Consider the following 26,669-nt stretch of genomic DNA (forward strand, 5'->3'; position numbering starts at 1 on the left):
CCAAGAATGCTTATACCTATATCTTAAAGAAAGATGCAAAATAAAATTCAAACTGAGAAGGTAAATTTGGTGTTTTATGAATATCAAGAGTATTATCTAGGTGGGGTGGATGGGAGTCAGTGAGGTTTGAAAAGGGGGAACATCTGTAATACTTTCAACAATAGAGATAAATTTAAAAAATACTAAAGTAATGACATTTTGGGGGGGGCATAGGGGGCGCAGAATATTATCTAGGACACAGGTTGTACTGAGAAGATACCTGTGACAGGACAAAAATTTTCATTAAAAGAAAAAAGCAAAATAATTTCCTTAAGTTTTACAAAACCCAATTAAATGAGGAATTAAGGTACCAAAGTTCTAAACCCTGAAATAAGACCATAATGAAATTAACTACAGTTTTTTAAAAGTTTTTAATTTCAATAAAGAGCCCTCAGACTATCTAATTTTAAGGAATGGCATTTTCTGGTAAGCCCCTTCCAAGACATTGGTTTCACAAATCTTGAATGATGTTATTTCCTGTAAGAAGTGTTTGACTCTAAGCTAATTATATGTTAAGAATGTCTTGTCAAAAATGACCATTTGGACTTTAGAATACTTTATTTTGGGCATGGTAAAATACACATAAATAAATTTTACCATTTTAAGACATTTTTCATCTTTCCATACTACAACTCCTGTACCCATCCTATCTAATACAGAGGGAATATTCTAGTTGACCCTCACACCATCACAAAGATGGCAGCACCCACAACCAATAAGGAGGGAATATGCTAATTGAGTGCCCGACCTCAAAGATGGCAGCACCCACAGCCAGTAAGGAGGGAATATCCTAATGGAGTGTCCCAACCTCAAAGATGGTGGTGCCCACAACCAGTAAGGAGTGAATATGCTAATTGACTGCCACGCTCTCAAATATGGCAGTGCCCACAGCCACAAGATGGTGGCGCCCAGTCCCCTCAGCCCCCTAGCCCCCCAGCCGCCCAGGGCCGGCCGAGACGCAGGCAAGTCTCGGATGTCGGCTGCCCCAGCCGCCCAGGGCCGCCCAAGGCTCAGGTAACCCGGGCTGCTTGAGGCTTGCACTGCTGGCAGTGGCGGCAGCATAGGTGTGATGGGGCATCGCCTTCCCCTGATCGCTGGGTCACCTGCCCCTGGGGGCTTTCAGACTGTGAGATGGAGCAGGCCAGGCTGAAGACCCCCCCCCCCCCCAGTGCATGAATTTTTATGCACCGGGCCTCTAGTCCTATATAATAAAAGGCTAATATGCAAATAGACCAAATGGCGGAATGACTGGTCACTATGATGCGCACTGACCACCAGGGTGCAGATGCTCAACACAGGAGCTGCCCCTTGGTCAGTGCACTCCCACAGGGGGAGCGCCGCTCAGCCAGAAGCCAGGCTTATGGTTGGCAAGCGCAGCGGCAGTTGTGGGAGCCTCTCCTGCCTCCGCGGCAGCACTAAGGATATCCGACTGCTGGCTTAGGCCCACTCTTTGAGTCCCTGCCTTTAATCTTTTTGGGTAACTTCCCAGAAGTGGAATTGTTGGTTCATATGGTAATTCTGTTTTTAAGTTTTTGGGGTTTTTGAAGAACCATCATGAATATTTTCCATAGTGCACAGGGTTCTATTTTCTCCACATCATCTCCAACACTCAGTATTTTCCTTTTCTTTGTTTTGCTAATAGCTATCCTGTTGGGTTTGAGGTGGTTGGTATCTCATAGTTTTTATTTGCATTGCTTTAATGATTAGTGATGCTAAGAATTTTTTCATGTTTTTATTGGCTATACAGTCATCTTTTTTCGTAGAAATGCCCATTCACGTTTTTTGTTCATTTTTAAATTGGGTTTTTGTTGTTGAATTGTAATTATTTATATTCTGGATATTAACCCCTTATCAGATATATGATTTGTAAATATTGTCTTTCATTTTGTGGGTTGCCTTTTCACACTGTTCATAGTATTTTTAATGTACAAAAGTTTTTAATTGTGATGTAGTCGAATTTATCTATTTTTCTTTTGTTGCCTCTGCTTTAGGATATTCTTTCTGATAATTAGAAAGCAGAGCCATTTGCCCTATTAACAATACTCAGACATAATCTTTGATAATAGGAAATTTTTACCAGCTTAGGGAATACTTATCTTTTTATTCTTAGAAGTAGAGGACAAGTTTCTGGGTCATTAAGATCCAAACTTAAAACGGGATGTCAGAGGAAAACAAAATACATTGTAGTAACCCTGGCCGTGAACCTTTGTTTTGGTGAAGTAGAACAGTATTGTAAGAGCATTGATAACAAGAGATCTGTCAGGAAACCTTCCCCGAACCTTTGTTTATTCCTCTTCTCCAATACCACTTGGACGTCTCCAACTTCAATTCTGGTTTTCTCTCATCCCTTTTTCTTTTTTAAATTCATAACCTTTTTTACAACTGAACATTGTTATTTATTTGCTTAGTTACCATATGTCTTTTCTCATAAGGGCAGAGACTCTTGTCTCTGTTTTGTTCACTGCTGACTTTCCAGTGCTTAGAACAGTACTCTGTGAGTCTTTGAATTAATAGAGCAGTCTCTATTGAACATCTGTAGTTTGTCTGTCTCTAAAATCTCAAAAAGTTAGAGGCGATTCTCAGAGGGAAATAGTTGATCAATGTGACTCTTCCACTTCCATTCATATACTTCTCACCCCATTATCTTATAATATTAATTATTTTCTATTGTAGACTCCCGTTTTAGTATTGTGCCACTTATGACATACTATAAAGTAGGTTAAATATTTGAGTGCCTAAGGTTAGGCACTGTTTTAAGCCATGCATGGGTGTTGAAACTTTAACATCTTAGGTTTGATTTAAATTATTTTGGTACCAGCAATTTTAACAGAGGAAATTATTTTCATTTAAAGATGGGATTCATGAGTCAAGCTGTATTTATAAAGATATGTGAGTTTAAGTTTTTCCTTAGATTTAACCTAATGTGAACTTTTTTTCAGATATTTTCTAAATTTGGCACAGTCTTGAAAATTATCACCTTTACAAAGAATAATCAGTTTCAAGCCTTGCTTCAGTATGCTGACCCATTGAATGCACAGTATGCCAAAATGGTAATTATTAACATTTTTTCATTTTTCAGTTGTTAATCAGTCACTTCAGTGATACCAAAGGAAGCCTTTATGTCTTCTCTCTTCCTCCCATTTACCATGTGTTTTTTAATTGTAGTAAGATAAACGTAATATAAAAATTATCATTTTCAAATATACTGTTTCATATGGTCTTTTTTATAACAAGCTAAAAATTACTTTGTTCATATGAAATGGTTTCAAAGCACCTATTATAGCTCAAGTTCTCTGGGACTCATTTCTGTTTGTCATATTTGAAGTCTAACATTGAGCACAGTGCTCCTGATATAATCTAACTAATAAAGTAAAATTATCCTTGCCCTTATGCTTTCATTTACTTCTATTAAATTATCCAAAGATTGATTTCACTGTTTTTACAACTGTATTTCTTGTTGAATCTTATGAGCTCTGAGTTGGTGAATACATTAAATCTTAGGAAACCTGCTGTGTCAACTCATAGTCTTTTTTTTTAGTTCAGGAGTGCTTGATGGTTGACAAGATATAAAATTCCACAGTTTGGTTATATTTGACCCACCTCCTATTGAGATCTTACCTCTCTAAGCAGAATTCTGTCTTCCATCAGGGTCTGAATTGTTTCTGAGTTCTTTTCAAAGGTAGGGATAAAGTTAGTTGTACTTTTGTGTGCCACACAGTGTCTGCCTCTTGATTAGGGATATGGCCTTTATATTTGTGCCCTCTTCCTCCACATACATGTAATTCTGTGCCTTTATAGTGGCATACTCATCAATAAACTATTACAAGTCAGGGTTTTTTGTATAGTTTTGTCTTGGTTTCTCATATTTATTTTGATAAATTTCGGCATTTGTGGAAGTCAGAAGTGACTACAAATATTCCTTTGGTAAATTTTTATTATTATGAAGGGGGGGATTACTGATTTTTAGTCTTGTTCCAGAACTGACTTCAAATTTCCCTCAGTTTATTATTTATTTATTTTTATTTATTTACTTATTTTGTTAACCCTCATCCAGGGATATTTTTTCCCACTGATTTTTATTTTATTTATTTTTAATATATATTTTTATTGGTTTCAGAGAGGAAGGGAGAGGGAGAGAGAGATAGAAACATCAGTGATGAGAAAGAATCATTGATTGGCTGCCTCCTGCACGCCCCCTACTGGGGATCGAGCCCACAACCCAGGCATGTGCCCTTGACCCGAATCAAACCCAGGACCCTTCAGTCCGCAGACCGACTCTCTGTCCACTGAGCAAAACCGGCTAGGGCCCATTGATTTTTAGAAGAGTGGAAGGAAGGGGGAGAGACAGAGAGAAGCGTCTCTGTGAGAGAGAGACATCCATTGGTTGCCTCATGCTCGCTCCTTGCCTGGGGTGGGGGTGTCTAGCCTGCAATTGAGGTACATACCCTTAATCTGGAATGGAACCCGAAACCCTTCAGTCCTTGGGTGGATGCTCTAACCTCTGAGCCAAATCGACTAGGGCCCTCAGCTTGTTACTCAAAGTGCTAAAAAATAAAGTTATAAGAGAAAAAAATATGATAGATATTTCATGTATTGCTTTTCTAATAAGTACCATTTAGAAAGGCTTTATTTTATCGTAACCTGTATAAACTATATTAAACTATACTCATTCTTTAAAAAGAATTAAAATGAAATGTAAAAATATCTGTAAACACTTTTTGTGGACAAAATAATCATAATATCAGCTCATACAATGTACAGGAATGCATAATAGTTTTCCAAGCCTTTACATTCCCTCTCTAATTTGATCTTTACCAGAGACAAGATAGGGATTATTATCCTTATTTTACAGATGGAAAAACTACAGTTAGACATTTACTTTTTCTCTCTTAGGTGCACATAGTGACAGAGGTAAAAGTAAATAAAGGTCTTTGGCTTTTAATCCAGTGCTCTCTGCTTTATACCTGATAGCCATTCTTTGTCAAAGTAGAGACTACTTGATTTATCAGTGTTGTTGTCTTGCAAAACATCAGTCCCTTTCTTACATGCTTTAGGCACTGGATGGCCAGAATATCTATAATGCATGCTGCACTCTGCGTATTGACTTCTCCAAGCTTACCAGCCTTAATGTGAAATATAATAATGACAAAAGCAGAGACTTCACTCGCTTAGACCTTCCTACTGGTGATGGCCATCCATCCCTTGAATCCCCTATGGCTGCTGCTTTTGGTGAGTAGTTCTGTTTTGGGTCACAAAGCAAGTTTTCCGAAGTTACACATTTCATTTATTAATCCATGTTATGTCAGTTAGCCTTTTTCTTCTTACATTCTCCCAGGTTTTCTAAGGGATAGCAAGGATCGTAGAACAAAATTTGTCGATTAATTAAATTTTAATATTTGTAGATTCTGTTAGTTGGCAAAACAAGTAAATATCTGACATTGAGAATTACAGATTTATTTTCTAACGTAAATATTATTCATTCTTTATCAACCATTCAACAGTGTACTTCAAATTAATAGTCTTTTACACATTAACATTAGTTTAAATATGTTGGTTTATAGCCAAGAGAATATTGGCTTAAGTGCTCCTGAGAGAAATCCTTTTTTAAGTAGTGATATATTAAAATAAGGATCTAAATTAGTGGTATGTTCTTCCTTTATTCAAACAAAAGTATTTGTTTTGTTTTGTTTTTTAAACATCAGAACTTCCATCTTTACCTTAAGTTTGTGGGAAGTTGCATTTTTACATTAATAAAAATAGTCTTCTGAATTGTCTCTGTAAATGTTGCTCTGAAGGGCTTCCTTCTTGTATTTAAAACTAGTTCTCAATACATTTATACGTACTTTTAAAATAAAACTTTATGTTAAGGAAAAAGCAGTGGATGGCCCGGTTGGATATATCACTAGGTTAATGTGTGCTACTTTTTGGATTTGCAACTTTTGAAAGTGTGGTTTATATTTAGATAAAGTAATAATTGTATTACCCTTTGTGATTTTCCCAAATGACACCATAAAATATTGTTTATTGAGACCGTAAGTGATATTTATTCTATCTTCATTTCACAGATGAGAACAAAAACAAGCCTTATTAGCCAAATGGTTGTCTAAAATTCTCGAGAAAATACTTTGTAACTTTTATTTTTCTTTTCTTTTCTTTTTTTAATATATTTTATTGATTTTTTACAGAGAGGAAGGGAGAGAGGGATAGAGAGTTAGAAACATCAATGAGAGAGAAACATTGATCAGCTGTCTCCTGCACACCTCCTACTGGGGATGTGTCCGCAACCAAGGTACATGCCCTTGACCGGAATTGAACCTGGGACCTTTCAGTCTGCAGGCTGATGCTCTATCCACTGAGCCAAACCGGTTAGGGCTGTAACTTTAATTTTCAAGTATAAAAGCCTTTTGTTCTTTATAACTGAAAAAAAGTCAAGTGAACTGTTAAGTTCATGTTCCTAAAGTTGTTGAAGTTTCTGTTTTGGTCTGACCAATTTGTGTGTTTTATTTGTTACCAGCCTTTACTTACATGTCTGATTCTGCAGAGCCAAAGGTCTTTGTAATTACTGTTTCAATAACACATGATAGAAATTGAGGCTATCATTCAAGTTTGCCAAAACTGGCTGTCAAGTGCAGAACTACACTTACTCCAATAACAGAATATATACTGCTAGTGTAATTAATGTTCTGCATTGTGAAAAGAGGACATTTAAAAAATACAATTAAGAATTTTGGTTTCGCCCAGACGGGTTTGGCTCAGTGGATAGAGCGTTGGCCTGCGACTCAAGGGTCCCAGGTTCGATTCCGGTCAGGGGCATGTGCCGTGGTTGCGGGCACGTCCCCAGTGGGGAGTGTGCAGGAGGCAGCTGATTGATGTTTCTCTCTCATCGATGTTTCTAACTCTATCCCTCTCCTTTCCTTTCTGTAAAAAATCAATAAAATATATTTTAAAAAAAAAGAAGAAGAATTTTGGTTTCTGAATATAAAGTGTCAGAATGTTAACATCCTTTTTCATTGTGTTAATAAATTCATAGTTGTTGCAAAGTGATGCCTACATCCTAAGATAAGTGATTCATCAGAGAACAATGCTTTTTTATGTATTGTGTGGAAGTTTACTATTCCCTCTTCAGAAACACCACACTCTTGACCTTTTTCCTACCTCAGTGTATTCTTTCTCTTTTTTAAAGGTTAACATTTAAAATTTCTAGGGTTACGTTTTAAGCACTTTGTCCCAGTTTTTAGTGATACTTACAGGGTCGTACAAAGGTGGGTTTACAGTTGTTCATATGGAAAAATAATACAATAATTAATAAATAGTGATATAGGAATAAACTGTTTTGTGTACTCACAACTGTAAACCTACCTTTGCCCCACCCTGTATTTTATCAATAGAAAAGCTTATGAGACATGTAAATATATTTTAATACTTATGTAATTGTTACCTAGGTTAAAAAATCAAATATTTATACATACCGAAGAAGCACTCTTTGTACCCTTCTCATTAATTGTGCTCCCACTCTAAAGATAATCAGTCTCAAATTTTATGATAATCATTCTTTTGCTTCTTAGCTTTTTGTTTTTACTTTGTTGTTGGTTTTACTATTTATTATGCAGCCCTAAGTGCTAATTTATAAAATGTCTTTTTCTATATTCAGAACCTTACATAAATGGAGTTATGCTATTTGTTTTTTGTGTGTGTGACTTGTGAGTCATTCATATTTATATATGTGACTGTTGCTTATTCATTCTCAATACTGTCAAGTGTATAGATTCCCATTGTGTGATATACCACAGTTGTGTTTATCCATTCTATTGTGGATAGACATTTGGGTTATTTTAGTTGGAGGCCATTATGGCCAATGCTGCTCTTGATTAAAGAGGTTGAACATATTTTTATTTGTTTATTGGTCATTCTCCCTTATGAATTTGTCTACCTCTTTTGCCTAATTTTATGTTCGGTTTATTGCTTTTTCTTGTTTATTTGCAGGATTTTTTTTATCTCTCAAACACTTTTTTGGTTATATGTGTTAGTTATATGCATTTCTTTTATTTTTGGCTTTATGGTATTTTTATGTAGTCAGATTTATTTGCCAGTTTCTTTTCTTTTCTTTCTTTTTTTTTTTTTAAATATATTTTATTGATTTTTTACAGAGAGGAAGGGAGAGAGATAGAGAGTTAGAAACATCGATGAGAGAGAAACATCGATCAGCTGCCTCCTGCACATCTCCCACTGGGGATATGCCCGCAACCCAGGTACATGCCCTTGACCGGAATCGAACCCGGGACCTTTCAGTCCGCAGGCCGACGCTCTATCCACTGAGCCAAACCGGTTTCGGCGCCAGTTTCTTTATGTTTGTGTTTTTTGTGTCTTGTATAAGAAATCTTTTGTTGCCCTGACATCATAAAGCTATATACTTCTATTCTAAAATTTATAGTATTTTAGTAACTTTGTTTTGAAATAATTTACATTGCAAAAATAGTACAAAGAATTGCCTTATATCATTCATTCATATTCCTCAATTATTAACATGCCACATGTGCTTTATCATCTCTCTGAGTGTGAGAGTGTATGTAAGTAGGTAGGTAGGTTTTTTTACCCGCCTGAGTCACTGGAGAGTAAGTTGCAGGCATAATGCCCCTTTACTTCTAAATACTCATTGTGTATTTTCTAAGAACAAGGTCATTCTTACCTAAATAGAGTTAAGTTATCAAAACCAGGAAATTAACATTCATATACTACTATTATCTAATCCAGCCGTGGGCAAACTATAGCCGGCGGGCCGGATTCGGCCCGTTTGAAATGAATAAAACTAAAAAAAAAAAAAAAGACCATACCCTTTTATGTAATGATGTTTACTTTGAATTTATATTAGTTCACACAAACACTCCATCCATGCTTTTGTTCTGGCCCTCCGGTCCAGTTTAAGAACCCATTGTGGCCCTTGAGTCAAAAAGTTTGCCCACCTCTGATCCATAAACCTTTTAAATTTTTGACAGTTGTGAAAATAATGTTCTTTTATAAGAGAATTTTTTCTGGTAAAGATCCAAACCAGTATCAGGCCTAATTTATTTGTCATATCTTTTTAGAGTCCTTTAATTTGGAACACTTCTTTGTCTTTCATGACCTTTTCATTTTTTAAGAGTTCAAGTCAGGTTTTGTGTAGAATGTCTCTCAATATGAGTTTGTGGTGTTTTTTGCTGAAATAATGTGTCTTTCTCAGTTTATTATGTCAAGAGACACATGATGCCAGTTTATTCTATTCTTGGTGATAGTACCTTTGGTCATATGGGTAAGGAAGAAACTTCCCTTTTCCCTCAAAGTCCTTCCAGCTGGTCTGATAATCAAATCTACGTGAGGCAAATTAGCAAGAAATAATAGCCAGACGTAAGTGCATACGTACACAGGGGAGCCCCACATTCATGAGAGACCGAGAGACCCTACATACATGAGTGGGTCAAAGACAGAAAGAGGAAATGAGGTATATATGAACAAATGAGGCAATATGACATTCTGCATTGGGGCTTCAGAAGGGAGGAAGGTCATCGAAGGGCAATAGAGCGGATGTGAATTCAGTAACTAGTAGTTTGCCCTGCCATATAGATAGATCATAAAATGTTATTTCTGGTGATAATTCTTATTATATGCAAGGCCTCTAATTTAAATTTTTCTAGGGAGTTCAATGGTGGCAGACGTTTCTCTTGAATCTGCAGGGTCTCTGTTGCCTTGATCTCAGAATAATCTGCATACCATAGAGGCATGTCTTGAACCCCTATAAGCACTTATTAAAGTGGTTTCTGACAGGTTTCTTTTGGGGTTTGTTATTATAAATAACAATGCTAAACTGATTTCAATGCTGTCTATTAATTTATCTGGCCTTAATTGCTATTTTGGGTCTACATTTTCCAAATGCAAAATATCTATTCTTAATCATCCAAATCTTAGAACTTTTCCTTAAAGGTTTGTATAAACTTTTCATAAAGATATTAACATATTGCCCAACAGGTTACTTTGCTAAAATGTTTTTTGTTTCTGCTTATTTGAGGAGCACATTTATGGAAACGTAATAAATAATTCTTTTTTCAAATTTTAACAGATATCGTTATTAATCATTATATTCTACTGGGAAACAATTATTTAAATTTTGACCCTGATAATTGGTTGCCAGTTCTTATATTTATCACTATTTTGTGTTCTGTGATAGTTATCTCAAAATTTTCCTCATTTTTCTAAAACCTGCTGGTCTGACTCAGACCCCTCTCAGTAGGCATCTGTACTGGTCATTTGTTGTGTTTAAAAAGAATCTCTCTTGTCCCCCCAAATCTCTGGATTTACAGCAATTAACATTTATTTCTCTCATAGCATCAACACTTAGGCACCTGTGAATCTGCTTTTGCAACCTTCATTCATATACCTTTGTAATCCAGGGCTTGGGCTGAAGATGTCACTCCATTGGAGACATGCATTCTTATGGCAGAAAGTAAAAATAAGAGAGCTGTTTACACTATAATGCCTCTTAAAACTTCTATACAGAGGCAGCATGTCTGTGTGTTCCTATGACATGATCAAATGCAGTGGGAATTGCATAGAAATGCATGCTCCTTCAACAGGAGGCACTGCAAGTCACATGGAAGGGGCAAGTGAATATTTGGCAACAGTAATAAAATGTACCATATTTCTTCTTTTTTAAAAAAATATATTTTATTGATTTTTTACAGAGAGGAAGGGAGAGGGAGAGAGAGTTAGAAACATCAATGAGAGAGAAACATCGATCAGCTGCCTCCTGCACACTCCCTACTGGGGATGTGCCCGCAACCCAGGTACATGCCCTTGCCCGGAATCGAACCTGGGACCCTTGAGTCCACAGGCTGACGCTCTATCCATTGAACCAAACGGTTAGGGCTGTCATATTTCTTTTTATGTTTAACTTTGTATTGTAAATTTTTATAATTACTCATATCCATATTGAAGTCCCTTTGTTGTCTTTCTTTATGCCTTTACTATAGTTATTCTATTGTAAAGATGAATCATTTTACCTATGATCTTCCGTTGACTGGAATGTAAGTTTAGCAAGGACAGAGATTCTTATCTGCTTTGTTCAGTGCTTCCTTAGTGCTAAATAGGCTTGGCTCATAATATGCTTTCAATAAATATGCTTCCCTTCTAATTACATCAGTTATTCTGTCATTTATTTTGTGTTTTCAGTTCTCTCTGCTAGCTCTACCTCTGAAGTCTCAATAACTATATTTTCTTGAATTATTTTAATAAATCACAGCTATATATTCAACTAATTCTGTTAAATCTCTTTCATGAAGAGAATAAACTTACATAAGCTTTTAACTCCTCTGGAAAATACAGCCTATATTCTTCTATAAATATATTCATCACCCTGTTATTAAAAAACAAAACCCTCCCTTTGGCTCTCACAATCTAACTTTTCACTGCTGCTATAAAACTGTTCTTTATCTTTCACATTTCTCATTCTTTTTAACCTCTGTTGAACCCCTTCTCCAAAATAACTTTGATTCTCTAGATCCCAAAGAACTAGAATTCACTTTTTTTCCTAGTTCGACGGCTGTTTTTTTTTTTCTCTTTTAGAATGTCCCTCTTCTTTCCTCTGCTATTTAAGTGTACCAATTGATATTCCCAGGTTTTGTTTTTAGCTCTCTTAGTTTTTTGTCGTGTGCCCTTTTCAGTGGGGCTCTCATTCATTCGGCTCATTTATTTCTACACAGATGATTTATAAATCTCTGTTTATTGTTATTCTGAGTTTGCCCCCTCGTTTCCACTATTGGACATTACCATTTGAAGGTTTTTACCTCCACCTTGACATGTCCAAAACCAAATTGTTTTCCTATTAATACTGACTCCTCCATTGGAACTAAGTCCTGTTTTTGTTGATGATGCATAGTCACCAGGTTTCTGAAAGGAAAGGTACCAGCATTTGTTTAGCATCTAGTGCACACTAAACACTTTGCTTTTCAATGCATAACACCTAGCTCAAGTTTCACCTCCTGAGAAACCTTCTCCAAAAAATCACAGTGAATCCTCTGTGATCCTTTCTTCTTAGACCACTTGTAATGCATTTGTATTTAAACCACTAGATCCTCAGCATATGAATCTCCTCAAATTATATGTTTAGTTTGTAAACCTCTCAGAGGCAAGGATTTGTATTTCATATTTCCTTTTTATCAATTCAGTACCCCATAGGTATACAACCTAATAAGTTTTTATTGACTTTTACATAGAAACAATCCTTTAAATAAGGGCAAGAATTTCAGCCTAATAACAAACTAATAACTCAAAACTAAATAACAGCTAAGCTGTACTCTACACCTTGAACTCAGTTGAAAGGGGTTCGCCTCTGGAAGTGGCAGAGACTCTACATTAGCGATCACCTATTGAATAAATTTTTACTTCACAACAGAATTCTTTATCAATAATATGCCCTTATATAGCCATTTTATATTGCTTTGATAACCATATTTATAGAAGGTAATATATTTATTTTAGCTTCTCTTTTCCATTAGGTGCACCAGGTATAATTTCCTCACCATATGCAGGGGCTGCTGGATTTGCCCCAGCCATTGGATTTCCTCAAGCTACAGGTGATTTTTTTCAAAGTTCAGTTTGAATTGATTTTTTTCTGATGTCCTATATTTTTGATAGAGTGGAAGGGAATGGGCGGAGGAGGGTGTCGAAGAGGAGGGAGAGGGAGAGAAACATTGATAGGTTACCTCCTGCACACGCCCTGACACATTTTCTTCTTTATTTATTTTGCTTTTGCCTTTATTTATTTATTTATTTATCAAGTGTTGTAATCTTCAGATAACTAAAATATGAAATGCTTTTGATGTTTTGAAAAGGTCTGTCAGTCCCAGGTGTTCCTGGAGCTCTTGGTCCTCTCGCACTCACCTCCTCTGCTGTCACTGGAAGGATGGCCATTCCTGGGGCTGGTGGTATACCAGGAAATTCTGTTCTGCTTGTCACCAATCTCAATCCTGATGTGAGTTGGAAAGCATTGTAACATAGTCTTTCAGAAGAGGTCTGTAGTCGCTTCTGATCTAGAGTTGTATTCAAATAAATTTTAAGTTTATTTTAAGAATATTTATTAAAATTCATCACTAGTATATATAGAGGAAGTATATAAAATAAATGCTTTAAACAAAGTCACCTGTTATTATTACAAGTAAACTTATTTTAAAGTTTTACGTATATTAGTCAGACACCTGTATTTTGTATTATCCTTTCAGCTTATCACACCACATGGGCTGTTTATCCTATTTGGTAAGTTTCTTTTTTTTTCTATTTTTAGTATTATCTATGATATGGATTGAATACATTTCATCATTCAGTAATATTTATTGACTGTCTCTGTGTGCCAAGTAGTGTGTTTGACACTGAAGATAGAGTATTAGTAAGTAATTACAATAAAATTTTATTTAAAAAGGGAATGTATAGCTGGGAGTCCTAACCTAGCTGAGGTAATCAGAGATGGTATGCCAAGAGAAATTATAGTTAAAACTGACTTGTGAAAAATCATAAGCATTAACCAGGCAGAAAAAGGAGGGCAAATATCCTTTCACAGGCATTAGCAGTGAGAGAGCTTCTGGAGCAGGGAAGTGAAGGAAGTCAAATGGAGAGTATAAGGGACAGACATGTTGAAGCTGTACACGTGGGTGGGACACATCATGAAGAGCTTGTAAGCTAAGTTATGGAGCTTGGTTTTAACCTAAGAACCATGGGAAACCATTGAGTAGTTTTAAGCAGGAGAGAGGAATTATGAGCTTCAGGTTTTACCAATTTCCAAACTTTCTAATAGTGTTTTTCTCAGTTAAAAAAATCTAGCACAGCCCTAGCCAGTTTGGCTCAGTAGATAGAGCATCGGCCTGAGGCCTGAGGACTGAAGGGTTTCGGGTTTGATTCCGGTCAAGGGCACATGCCTGGCTTGCAGGCTCAGTCCCCAGTGGGGGGCATGCAGGAGGAGCTGATTAATGATCCTCATCATTGATGTTTTATCTCTCTCTCCCTCTCCCTTCCTCTCTGAAATCAATAAAAATATATTAAAAAAAATTTAGTACATACTCCTAATTTATATATGACTCATTATTCATACACTTCATCCATATTCAGTGTAATCATTATATATATTGTAATATATACAAATATATGAGCAATTCCATAAGCAGTATTTAATATCTTAAAGATTTTTATTAATGGTGAAACTTTTTCATAAAAACTTTTTCATTAACGTTTAGTGAGAAATATTATATAATATGCTTCATTATTTTCAGAAATCTTTTTTATTTTCATTCAATATTCTAAGGTCTGATTCTAAATTCACTTTATTTTAGTACTTGATCTGAATGGTTGTCAAACTGAAAAAGAAACCTCATATATATATGTGGTATAAATGGAAGTGTTTCATTGTTGCTACACCTAATTATGACACTAATTTTTCAGTTTAATTCACTAATTTTTGTTGTACTTTGAAAAATTCCATTTTTCCTCTTGTTAAATTAGTTGATCTTGAAACTATTGCGTGAGAATATTTTTAACAAATGGAGTTAAAACTCACTTCCATTTAGAATTGTAAATTCTTGAGTGGATAATAGGTGTTTTAAGCTGTGTTTTTGGGGTGTCATTTATAGGTACACAACAGTACGGAATTGTGCAGTCATTATTATCAAAGCCCAGTTTTAGAACATTTTGATCATCCCACAGAGATCTTCCATGCTCATTTGCAGTAAAAGTTTTTATTGATGACACATTTCTGTTTTCAGTAATGAAATCATATATTAATGATACATTTTTATATCTCTTTCCTAGTCCAAGCACATTTCTTTCTAAAAGTAGTTAATTTCTCACTCACTTAAAAAAATATCACCCTCAGCTTGAAGAACAAATTGTGTGTGGGGGGTTGTTTTTAAAAAAGTAATAGCTATTTCAGCCACTTGTCATTTCTGAAAAGAACAGAAAATTGGAATAATCTTTTTGTTTTAAACTTTAAAAGTACCACTCATCTCTAAGTTCAGTTGCTCTTAGGTGCTTGCCCACAAGATAATCAGCACTCCTTTGTGTGCCTTGAAAATTTCCATAGTTGTTTTCATCACATTACAAAGTATGGTAATGATGCAACTACTTAAGGGTCTTATTTTTGTAACATTGGTGATACCTGTTAGCACATAAACTGCAGTATATTTTAATATGCTGAACGACAAAAATGAGAGAATGTCCTTTATATTACAGAAACTTCTGCCTATAATTTTATATATATGTTAAAAATTAGTAAAATGTAGTGTTTCATATTGGTTTTATATATAAACAAACCAGTGTTTAAAAACGTTTATTTCCTTCCACACCCCAATGAATCATTTTGCCTGTTCTTTGGGATGTAGGACCCACTATGGGGAACACCAGTGTAGAAAACTTGGATGTAAAAGATCAGTTAGGAGGCTGTTGTGATGATAGCTTTGATGGTAATGAGGATGGGAGGAAGTAGGCAAATGTGAGAGATATTTAGACCATAAAACCAATCAGTGCTGGTGATGGATTGAATGTAAGAATTTAAGAAAAAGCCTGGCCAGCATGGTACGGTGGTTGAGCATCGACCTATAAACCGGGAGACCACGGTTCAATTCCTGGTTAGGGCAAAGGCCCAGGTTGTGGGCTTGATCCCCAGTGTGGGGCATGCAAGAGGCAGCCAATCAGTGATTCTCTCTCATCATTGATGTTTCTATCTCTCTCCCTCTCCCTTCCTCTCTGAAATCAATAAAAATATATTTTTAAAAAAAGAATTAAGGAAAAGGAAGTCAAAAGCTGAATCCCAAGTGTCTGACTAGAGTAAGTATTTGGTTGATGGTAATAACTATGAACAGAGTTTGTGAACACCGAAGTAGGAAGAGGAAAGGGGAGATCGGAACATAGAAGGGATACAAATTTGGGAGCATGTGTATGAAATAGCTCAGGGAATATATACAGGGTCGGGCAAAAGTAGGTTTATAATTGTTCATATGAAAAATAATACAATAATCCTATATAATAAAAGGCTAATGTGCAAATTGTCCCCTCAACTGGGAGTTTGGCCAGGGAGTGGGGCCGGCCTGCCAACTGCCCGCAGCCCCTCCCCCTGGCCTGCCCTGCCCCCGATTGGCCCCCCTCACCCTGATCAGGGGCTGGCCGACCAGCCAACCTCCCTTGTGCCCTCCCCCCATCCAGCCTGACCCGATGGGCCCCCATCAGGGCGGGCCAGCCAGACCCCACCCGTGCATGAATTCGTGCACTGGGCCTCTAGTTAATAAATAATAATACAATAATAAACTGTGTTTCATGTACTCACAATTGTGAACCTACTTTTGCCCCACCCTGTATAATAAGGGAAAAGAAAACTTCTTTAAATGTATTTGTAAATACTACACAGACATTAAAAATTGTTTTGTTTTGTCTTTTTAATTAGGAGTATATGGTGATGTACATCGAGTGAAGATTATGTTTAATAAGAAAGAAAATGCTTTGGTTCAGATGGCAGATGCAAATCAAGCTCAGCTAGGTACTGATGATTAATAGTAGTAACAGTGGTGACCTCCCCCTTTTTATGTGAATTTTTCTATAAAATGAGCAAACTTACAGCTAGTAGAAATATACTTTACCAAAGAGTATTTCTTTGTGGTAGTATCTTCATTATTTGTATCTGCTTATGTTTTATAAAGATTGAAAATATTTATTACTCTTTGAAGTTCATTTTCTACTTGTTGCTATTTAGAACTTTGACTCTAGGGTTTTTCTCTAAGTTTAAACTATTAAACATCACTTGCTTTGTTTAATTTTATTATATTTTATTATTTATTTGTTTTTGTTCCAAATTAAGTTTTCTAGAACTGTTGCATGGCATAAAAGTTTGGGCAAATTTCATAATGATGGCACACGACAGTGTTATTCTATGGCCTCTCTGTTCAGTGTTACAGTGGCTATTTAAAATGTTACTACTTGGAACTTTTGTAAAAAATACTTTGCTTGAGATTAAACTAATTTATTCAGTAACCGTTTCCTGAACACTTGTTATGTTCCAGGCACTCTGGAACTTCCTAGGAAGAGAGTTGTTTTTTGTTTGACTGCTTTTCTTTTGTTATTGTAAAATAAATTATCTAACACATTTCTATATATAAGAGTTTTAAAGTTTAAAACCATTTTAACCCACAAACTGACAATATAATTTTAAATGACTAAATAAAAAGATTTTATGATAATTTAGACAAATTTTATAGAGGCTCTATCTTAATACCCAAACTTACCTTATTTTCTTCCTATGCATCAGCAATGAACCATCTGAATGGTCAGAGACTTTATGGAAAAGTGCTCCGTGCTACACTGTCCAAACATCAGGCCGTTCAGCTTCCTCGAGAGGGACAAGAAGACCAAGGTCTGACTAAGGATTTTAGTAATAGTCCTTTGCATCGCTTTAAAAAGCCTGGCTCTAAAAACTTCCAGAATATTTTTCCACCGTCAGCCACTCTGCATCTTTCCAACATCCCGTATGTACCTAATTACTTATTATCCTTCTGTTGGTTAATAATTAACAATTATTATTATAAACAATATGTTTTAGGGGAGGTAAAAACTCTGAAATTAGCCCTAGCTGGTTTGGCTCAGTAGATAGAGCGCCGGCCTGGTGACTGAAGGGTACCAGGTTCAGTTCCAGTCAAGGGCACATGCCCAGGTTGCGAACTCAGTCCCCAGTGCGGGGTGTGCAGGAGGCAGCTGATCAATGATTCTCTCATCATTGATGTTTCTCTCTCTCTCTCTCTCTCTCTCTCTCTCTCTCCCTCCCTCCCTCCCTCCTGCTCTCTCTCTCTTCCCCTTCCTCTCTGAAATCAATAAAAATATATTAAAAAAACAACAACAACTCATTATTCTAATGCAGCAATTGCCCCACTGACGAATTTCTTGTGAGAGGATTAATTTATTATTATGTCTTAATAAGGTTATATCTTCAGTTGTACACTGCAAAAGTAAGGATAGCAGTATTTTTAAAAAATTTTTTACAAGTAGAAAATTAGCAACTAGTTACCTTTCAGTTATAAAAGGGCATAAAAATAAGTTTATGCAGAAATATTCCATTGGCACATTGGTTCATTCCTTTGCATAGATATAAAGACTTAAGTAACCAACATAGCAAAGTCAAATAATTTATGGTTTTTTGTTTTTTTTAAATCCTTTCATGGGTATGTTTAGAGACAGAGACAGACAGACAGACAGAAAGTCAGAGAGACATTGATCAGTTGCTCTCGTACGTGTACCGAGGGGTTAGAACTTCTGCAAAAGTTAGGTATGTGCCTTGACTGGGAATTGAATCCCAACCAACTGAACCTCCCAACCAGGGCAAATAATTTATGTATTTAAGAATTTGAAGAATTTTTAATTTTTTTATCTATAAGCTGCAAAGCCATATATAATGATTAATTTTAACTAATATGTTAATTATTCTTTTTGTGTGTGATCACTCTATTAACTGGTGTTGTAGCAGACTTGTTCTTTTTTTAAAAATATGTATATATTTTTATTGATTTCAGAGTGGAAGGGAGAGGGAGAGAGAGATAGAAACATCAATGATGAGAGAGAATCATTGATCGGCTGCCTCCTGCATGCCCCCTAGTGGGGATCGACCTGCAACCCAGGCATGTGTCCCTGACCAGAATCAAACCTGAACACTTCAGTCCACAGGCCAACACTCTATCCACTAAGCCAAACCAGCTAAAGCCAGACTTGTTCTTTAGTTGTCTTCTAAGTCTGGGATTAATAGACTACCCATGGTCCAAAACCATCTGTTTTGGTATGGCCCATGAGCTAAGACTGACTTTTATATTTTCAAATTGGGGGTGGGGTGGGGAGGAGGGGCAAAAGGGAAATAATTTGTGATTTGAGAAAATTATATAAAATTTAAATTTCACATTGCATAAATAACGTTTCATGGAGCACAACCACACTTGCTCATTTATATACAATCTATGGCTGCTTTTGAGCTATAACATCAGAGGTGGAGTGTTGCAACAGAGACTGTATGGCCATCAAAACCTAAGGTATTTACTGTGTGGCCCTGTATAGAAAACATCTGAGCCCGGCCTTGGTGGCTCAGTGGTTGAGCATTGACCTATGAACCAGGAGATGATGGTTTGATTCCTGGTCAGGGCACATGTCCGGGTTGCCAACTCGATCTCCAGTGTGGGGGACGTGCAGGAGGCAGCCAGCCAATCAATGATTCTCTCTCATCATTGATGTTTCTATCTCTCCCTCTCCCTTGTGCTCTGAAATCATATCCTGGTTTAAAAAACAACAAAAAACCCTGTTTTATTTGTTTGTTTTAATGGTAGCAACTCCTGTTCTAATTCTTGAATTCCTTGGCCAACAAAGATGGCAGTTTTGTATAATTTAATCAAATACATGAAGGGGATAAGCTTTGGAAAGAGGGAGGTAAAAGCTGTGGGAAGTGGTTGTATGTGTGCATGTGTGTGCAAATTTAAAGACTCAGGGAATGAAGAATGGTGAGATTTTGGATTGTTACTAAAAATGAGAAAAGGAGATGAATAAGAATAGAAAATAATTACTCAAAATAGTATTGAATACTCAGGCTCCAAGCTAGTCTCCAGTTAGCCTAGTTAGAGAAACCTTGAATCTGAATTGGGCAGGACTCTAACCTCAGGCCCGCTTGGAAGCTAGAGGAGCCACTTAAGAAAAAAACAAACTAGATTTGTGGATCTAGAAATTTAGCAGCTCATCACTGTAAAGTCTGTAGAGTGGCAACATATTTAGATACTGAGGCAGGCTCCTGTCGTTACCTTTCCCGTTACCTTCAAGCTGGTCTCAAGTAACTGCTGTAATAAAAGTTATGTGACTGCCGTCTCTCTTACTAAGTCAAGAACTTTCACCTTTTCCCTTAAAAGAAGCATTTTATGGCTTCTCTTTGGCATATCTGAATTGCCAGCATCACTGCTTTTGCACTTTGGCGCCATTAATAAGTAAAACAAGGGTGACTTGAACACAAGCACTGGAATACTGTGATCGGGGGTACTAGTGACTAACAGGCATGTACCGTATACTGTTTGGAAACACTGGACAAAGGGACGATTCATGTTTAGGCACAGTGGAGCACGATGGCAGATTTCATCACACCACTCAGAATGGCACCCAATTTAAAACTTCTGAATTGTTTATTTCTGGAATTTTCCATTTAATGTTTTTAAACTGCTGGTAGCTGAAACTGTAGAAAGTGAAACTGGGGGGTGGGGGGGGCTACTGTATTCTACTTTTTGTCTCTATCAATTTATCCGTAATAACCTTTGAGATAAGGTCATGAGTTTCATTTTATCAATGAAACTGAGAGGCTCGGGTTAAGTAACTTACTTCAAGTGACGTACCAAGTGAATGAGAAATAGAATGGGAAGACAGACCTGTCTCCCTGCAGAGCCAGCTGTTTTTCTGCAATACCGGCCTTGCTGGCAGTTGTGAAGTGAGTCTACTTTTAGTCAGTTGACTCTGGAGCGATAGGCCACTCACTGTATTAGTCATCTGCTTCATAACAGATCACCCCAAAACGGAATACAGTAATTAACGTTCATTATCTCATACTGTAGCTGTGAGTCAAGAATCCAGAAGTTGCTTAGCTGGATTGTTTTGGCTGAGAGTCTATCATAAGGTTGCATCTGAAGATTTAACTGGGCTAGAGGACTGACTTCCAAAGTGGCTCATTCATGTGCCTAGTTATTGACAGGAGACCCTCAGTTCTTGTCACAAGGACCTCTCCATGTGGCGGCTGTAGTGTCCTCATGAAATAGCTGGTTTCCTCCAAAGCTAATGATTCAACAGAAGGTGAGATGGGAACTGCAGTTACATGTGTAATTTCTATTGTACCTTTAAAGATTACAGAGGGCATCCCTATTCAGTGTGGCAAGGGTATATTTGAGGGCGTGAATTCCAGGAAGCGAGAGTAATTGGGGGCCATCCTGGAGCCTGGTTATTAACACATATTCATAATTATCCTGAAAGCAGTTTAAAATGTAGAACGCTGGCCAGCTGGAGTGACTCGGTTGAGTGTTGTCTGGTGCACTGAAAGGTTGCCAGTTCCATTTCCAGTCAGGGCACCTCTGGGGTGCAGGTGTGGATCAATGGGCAACCAAAAAGGAAGACGAGCAGAGATCTCTCCGCGTCTCAGAAGAGGCGAGTAGGAGCTCTTCGCAAGCACGGACCGTGAGATCGTCTCGTCGCTCTCTTTCTTTTCGCACTTCTCTTTTCTCTCTCTCTCTCTCGCTGCGGAGATGAGTCCTCTCTCGCCATCTCCCTCCAACTGATTCTCCCTTCTCTCTCTTCTCTCCTCTCTCCCTTTTCTCCTTTCTCGTCCCTCTCTCTCTCTCTCTCTCTTCCTCTCCCTCCCTCTCTCTCTTCTCTCTTCTCTCTCTCTTCTCTCTCCCTTTTCTCCTTTCTCTTTCTCTCTCTCTCTCTCTCTCTCTCTCTCTCTCTCTCTCTCTCTCTGTCTCTTTCCCTCTCCTCCCCCCCCCCCCCCCAAGCATGTCCTTGGGTGTGAATTAAAAAAAACAAAACTAAAGTGCAGAACTCTGGACTACAGTGGACTACAGTCGATAAGTTAGAACTAGCTTTGGAAGTACTAGAGTTAATTACTGAAGTCTGTGATATGAGTACTAATTCCTTTGAAAGAATAAATACAGGGGTGGGCAAAAGTAGGTTTATAGTTGTAATACAAATAAATAGTACAATAGTTCATAAATAATAAAACAAGAATAAACTTTCTATCCCTTTGCACGCCATAAGCGTCTGTAGACACAAGGATGGTTTCCATTTTGAATGCGTGGCAGTTAACTGGCTAGTACTCACAACTGTAAACCTACGTTTGCCCATCCCTGTATAGAAAGATATTCTTGGTATTCATGTACCTGTCCACATTGTTTGCAAAAGACTTAAGACAAAATTCTGTTTTTTGAGGACATGTATGTGGTATGTGTCAACCTCGAACATCTTCAGGGACAGTTCCAAATCATGTCTTCATTGCATGGCTTTAGTTAGTCTCTATGAAATGTGAGGTACTCTGGAGATTTAACAATTGCAAGTTAATCTGCTTCATTTGAGAATTAGGGCGCTAAGATACTTGGTTGACTCTGATGTTTTCACAGACCTTCTGTTACGATGGATGACCTGAAGAACCTTTTCACAGAAGCTGGGTGTTCAGTGAAGGCTTTTAAATTCTTTCAGTAAGTCCTTGCTTTTAAGAAACACATTAACTTTATTTAATATGGTATGCAAATTTTAGGGTCATTTCAAGAAGTCTTCTAGGGTGGGGGAGAGAAGGTTTATAGACAAAATTAATTCTATACCCTTTTTAAATTTCTTATCCCATTTTTAGGAAAGATCGCAAAATGGCCCTTATTCAGTTGGGATCTGTGGAAGAAGCGATCCAGGCCCTCATTGAGCTTCATAACCATGACCTTGGAGAAAATCACCACCTCAGAGTTTCCTTCTCAAAATCTACAATCTGACTTTCTGTGAATTTTTCTTCTAAGACTGGACCATAATAGCAGTAAAATGTTCAGACATAGACTGAAGCAATTCAAGACCAATTCTGCCTCTTTTACAAAAATGATTTTTTTCTGAGTTTGCTGTTTAAGTATATTCAAAAAATTAAGGAATGTTTTCCCCCCTGCCAATATGTGCTCAAAGGGGTGTTTTTCTTTTATATCTTAATTTCTATGAAAATAATCTTCAGGAAAAAAATTTTTTTTCAGTAATTCACTTCCCCATATTAAATTGGATTTCAAAAGGACAGACTCTTTTAGTTTGGGACCAGATCAGCCTTATACATTTCTAAACTCCTTTGTACTTTAAAAAATTAAATATAACAACTTTTAAAATTACTTGATATAAGTAATTTCAATTTCTTACAACCAAGTTTTTAACTTTATGCTTCAGAATTTGTTCATGTATAAATTACATCAATTATTTGGCATATATTGATGGTTATACATAAACAAATTGGTTTGTGTTGGAAGCAGATTTATAAACTTCATGTTCTCTTTCAGTTTTTTTTTTTCCCACTGGTAAGACACTCCTATGAATATTGCATATCTTTAATTTTTTAAAAGTATTTGGAGAAATGAAGCATCTCAGCTGTCCCAAGGAAATTAAGTGGAATCCAACCAGGATCAATTAAGGTGTCAGAAAAATCAGTAACTTTCTTTGGAAAAATCATGTTTTAAATTTCAAAATGATACATTTGCTGAGTAATATAATATGATCTTAGAAAACTAAAAAACAATTCTACTTATAAACTACTTTTTTATAATTGTTTTCAGAAAAAAGTTTACAGTCTTAAGGAAAATATTCAGGTCTATCATGGTTTGACAGATTTTTAAAAGTTATTTTTGGTAAGGTCTTCTTTTAGAAAAAAATTAAATCTCAAGGGTTTTTTGTACCACTATAATCTGTAATACTTATTCAGAATTACTGTGTATTTACTTAATTTCTAATTATGTGCCTTATTATGTGCTTATGATACAATAGGTTAGAGTTTTATCTAAGTATCTTGAAAGCTATATTGTGGGCTTGGTGAGTGTTTCCCTTTTCTTTCCCTGTTTTGGTAAGGATTTTAAAGGATTTTTCATTGCTATTTTAAGTAGTTTTCAATAAGTGATCATTTTTATCCAAATTTATGGTGCTTTGGTGCAGAGATGGGGTGGGGAAGGATAAATGGTTTAGACAATAATTCACTGTACACCTGTAGGCCTCTTCACATTTGACCAATAGCAGTCATTGCCGTTATGGCATACTGATTTGGAGCTATGAAATGCAATCTCAGTTTCTGGATCTTGTCAAATCTTTATCATTCATCAGATTTTGTCTCAGGATTACTTGATTTTTCTCAGTACTCAAGCAGAACTTGCTTTTCTTTGTTAATGTAGCTTCATTACTGAGTGCCCACATATGTGGAGTATGGCAGAATGGGTTCCTTCTCATTCTCGGTCCCATTCCCTTTTTTGGTTGAATGTAAGAGTGCATTTTAATGTGGCTTCAGTGATTGTATAATGTAAAATTGTTTCTTTTTAATGAGAAACTTAGCTTTTGTTAATTTCTCCTTCAATGCTTGATCAGATTTTTTAAAAGCGGGATTTGTCAAAAGGGACATTTTTGTCCACCACTTTTACACTTCTCAGATTCTCAGAGTGGCTCATCTCACCTTTAAGAGGAATATCTCAATCTCTTTGCTATATTCCAGCCATTTATTTGAACACAGGAAGGGTTCTACAAAAGAAGTTTTACAAAAAATTGGAGACAGAGGAGATATTATAGGTTGTTAAAAAGCAGAATTCACTCAACACTGAGCAATAGAAGGTAGGTAGAATTGGAAGGAGACTACTAAATTGAGACCTTTTGGGTGCATCAATTTAGCATTGGCTGAATAGATAGGTATAATCACTTATCAGATTTTTTATTTTTTTCACTTACGAGATATATTTTTAGCTAAACACTGAGTAAAGGGGAAGGGGAAAATGTCTTTGAGACAGCTCCCAAAATTTACTTCCTTTTTCCCTCCATACAGGCACTATTAAAGTTTTTAGTGACAGGTTAAATTGGATTCTTTCATTTGCTTTGAGTTACGAATTTCTGTGTAGTTTAAAGTCATGATTCTCATAATCAGCGTGTAAGTGTAGCAAAAGTGTAGCAGAAGGGAGATCATAAGGGTGTTGAATGTAATTTTGAAATAGAGCATGGCCTTTAAATCTGAGAGAACGTTTGAATCCTTTTCAGGGATTTGTGATGTGTGTTTATATAAGTGTGTGTATATATATATATGTATATATATGTATATACACACACACACGCACATACACTCTTCTGATGTTGTACATACATATACACATTACATACCTTTTAATTTATTGACAAAGAAAATCAAATTAAGATTTGGAAAAGTGAGATATTCTTATTTAAAGTAGTGTGTTTGAAACCATCAATTTGTGTCTAAAATTAGCTGTAGCACATGGATGTTATCTATACTGGGCTATTTGCTGTTTGACTTCTAGAAGTCTACAGTGTTTGTGTTGGCATAGTTTATGTAAAAAGATTTTAAAATATCAGGGTAGTGGAAAAATTAGATCTTTGTATTTTTGTTTTTGGCATGCATGTATTAGATATCTTCTAAGTCATGTTTTCACTGTTCAGCTGACATAGTATTCTATTTTTAAGCTTATTTACTTTATTTTAAGGAGTATGTCTTATCACTTTTGGAAGTGTCTTCACTTTTACACAAAGTATATATATTCAGGACTTTTAAAAAAATAGCAGTACATGTTTAACAAGTAGCAATTTATGCCAAAAAGTTTTTCTTTGAGATTTAAGTAAGTTGCAGAGCAGTAAAATGTGTTTTGTGTGAAATACAAATAGAAAAATGACCCAGTAACTAAATTGTTAACTTATCAATTAAGAATATCAGCATTTTACCCAATAGCTCCTACAGAATGCCATAAATCCTTTAAGACTAAATATTGTAATCTTTTATTTGTAGTAATAATATTTCTGATTTTTTTTTTTTTTGTCAAAAGACGCAGATATCATCATTTTTAGAGACGTATTTCTTTCTGCTTGCCTAATTCCTTATGGGAGCAGGGCAGTGCCTACAATAGTAATCTAGGTTCTGCCTCAGTTGTTAGAAGTAATGCTAATGAATGTCTCTGTTCGGTTTCATGTAAACATTTCAAAGCTTCCCTGTCCTTTGGCAGCAAAGTTTATATATACACTAGAGGCCTGGTGCACAAATTTGTGCACCAGTGGGGTCCCTCGGCCTGGCATGAGGGATCAGGTGAAACCGGCTCTCTGACATACCCTGAGGGGTCCCAGATTGCGAGAGGGCGCAGCCAGGCCGAGGGACTCCACTGGTGCATGATCGGGGCCGGGGAGGACTCCAGGGCATGTCTGGCCCGTCTCACTCAGTCCCAATCGGCTGGACCCCAGCAGCAAGCTAACCTACCAGTAGGAGCATCTGCCCCCTGGTGGTCAGTGCACATAATAGCGACTGGTTGATCAGTCTACTGTCTGCCCCCTGGTGGTCAGTGCACATCATAGAGAGTGGTTGAGCAACCTTAGCATATCATTAGCATATTACTCTTTGATTGGTTGAACAGATAACCAGACACTTAGCATATTAGGCTTTTATTATATAGGATTAAGTAAATTATCATGTAATTTCTGTTCCCACTAAATATTTTTGGACAAAAGATAACAAGCTCAAAAGTATGTGCCCTCCACCCCCAATGAGTCACTTACAAAACCTGAAGTTTGCCAAACTATTAGCCTATCTCTTAGAAAACTTAATGTGTACTGCTATTTTTAAAACCAAAAAGACAGCATGACTATGCGTAAAAGCATTTTTTCTTAGCCTTTCCTTTGTCTTGATCTGTTGTTATCAAGAATACTGCCAGACTTAAAATATTCTACTATTGTCCTCAAAGAAATACAGTTTAGATTGCACAAAACTTTTCCTTTAAAGACAATATAACTCAGCTGTCTTTTAAAAGAGCTGTGTTGTTATCTAACTATTTGCAGTCTTTTTTCAGAGCAAATTCTAACAGTTAGTTGTG

At 36.5% G+C, this 26,669-nt stretch overlaps 1 protein-coding gene across 8 annotated transcripts in view; it reads left to right on the forward strand.

The window, feature by feature from the left end:
• The window catches only part of PTBP3 (polypyrimidine tract binding protein 3), a 77,499-nt gene extending 51,767 nt beyond the window's left edge, over positions 1-25,732 (forward strand). For 7 of the 8 annotated variants that reach the window (XM_036330009.1, XM_036330001.1, XM_036330002.1 and 4 more), the window contains 9 exons: positions 2,979-3,089; positions 5,094-5,268; positions 12,564-12,641; positions 12,900-13,039; positions 13,287-13,320; positions 16,490-16,582; positions 17,348-17,564; positions 22,212-22,289; positions 22,442-25,732. In XM_036330009.1, the coding sequence (XP_036185902.1) occupies positions 2,979-3,089; positions 5,094-5,268; positions 12,564-12,641; positions 12,900-13,039; positions 13,287-13,320; positions 16,490-16,582; positions 17,348-17,564; positions 22,212-22,289; positions 22,442-22,574 (1,059 nt within the window). In that variant the 3' untranslated portion in view covers positions 22,575-25,732. The remainder of the gene's footprint in view (positions 1-2,978; positions 3,090-5,093; positions 5,269-12,563; positions 12,642-12,899; positions 13,040-13,286; positions 13,321-16,489; positions 16,583-17,347; positions 17,565-22,211; positions 22,290-22,441) is intronic. The other variant, XM_036330003.1, reaches the window with a different exon arrangement.
• Positions 25,733-26,669: the final 937 nt, after the last annotated feature.

Source organism: Myotis myotis, unplaced genomic scaffold (genome assembly GCF_014108235.1).
Source record: "Myotis myotis isolate mMyoMyo1 unplaced genomic scaffold, mMyoMyo1.p scaffold_m19_p_12, whole genome shotgun sequence".
NCBI lineage: Eukaryota > Metazoa > Chordata > Mammalia > Chiroptera > Vespertilionidae > Myotis > Myotis myotis.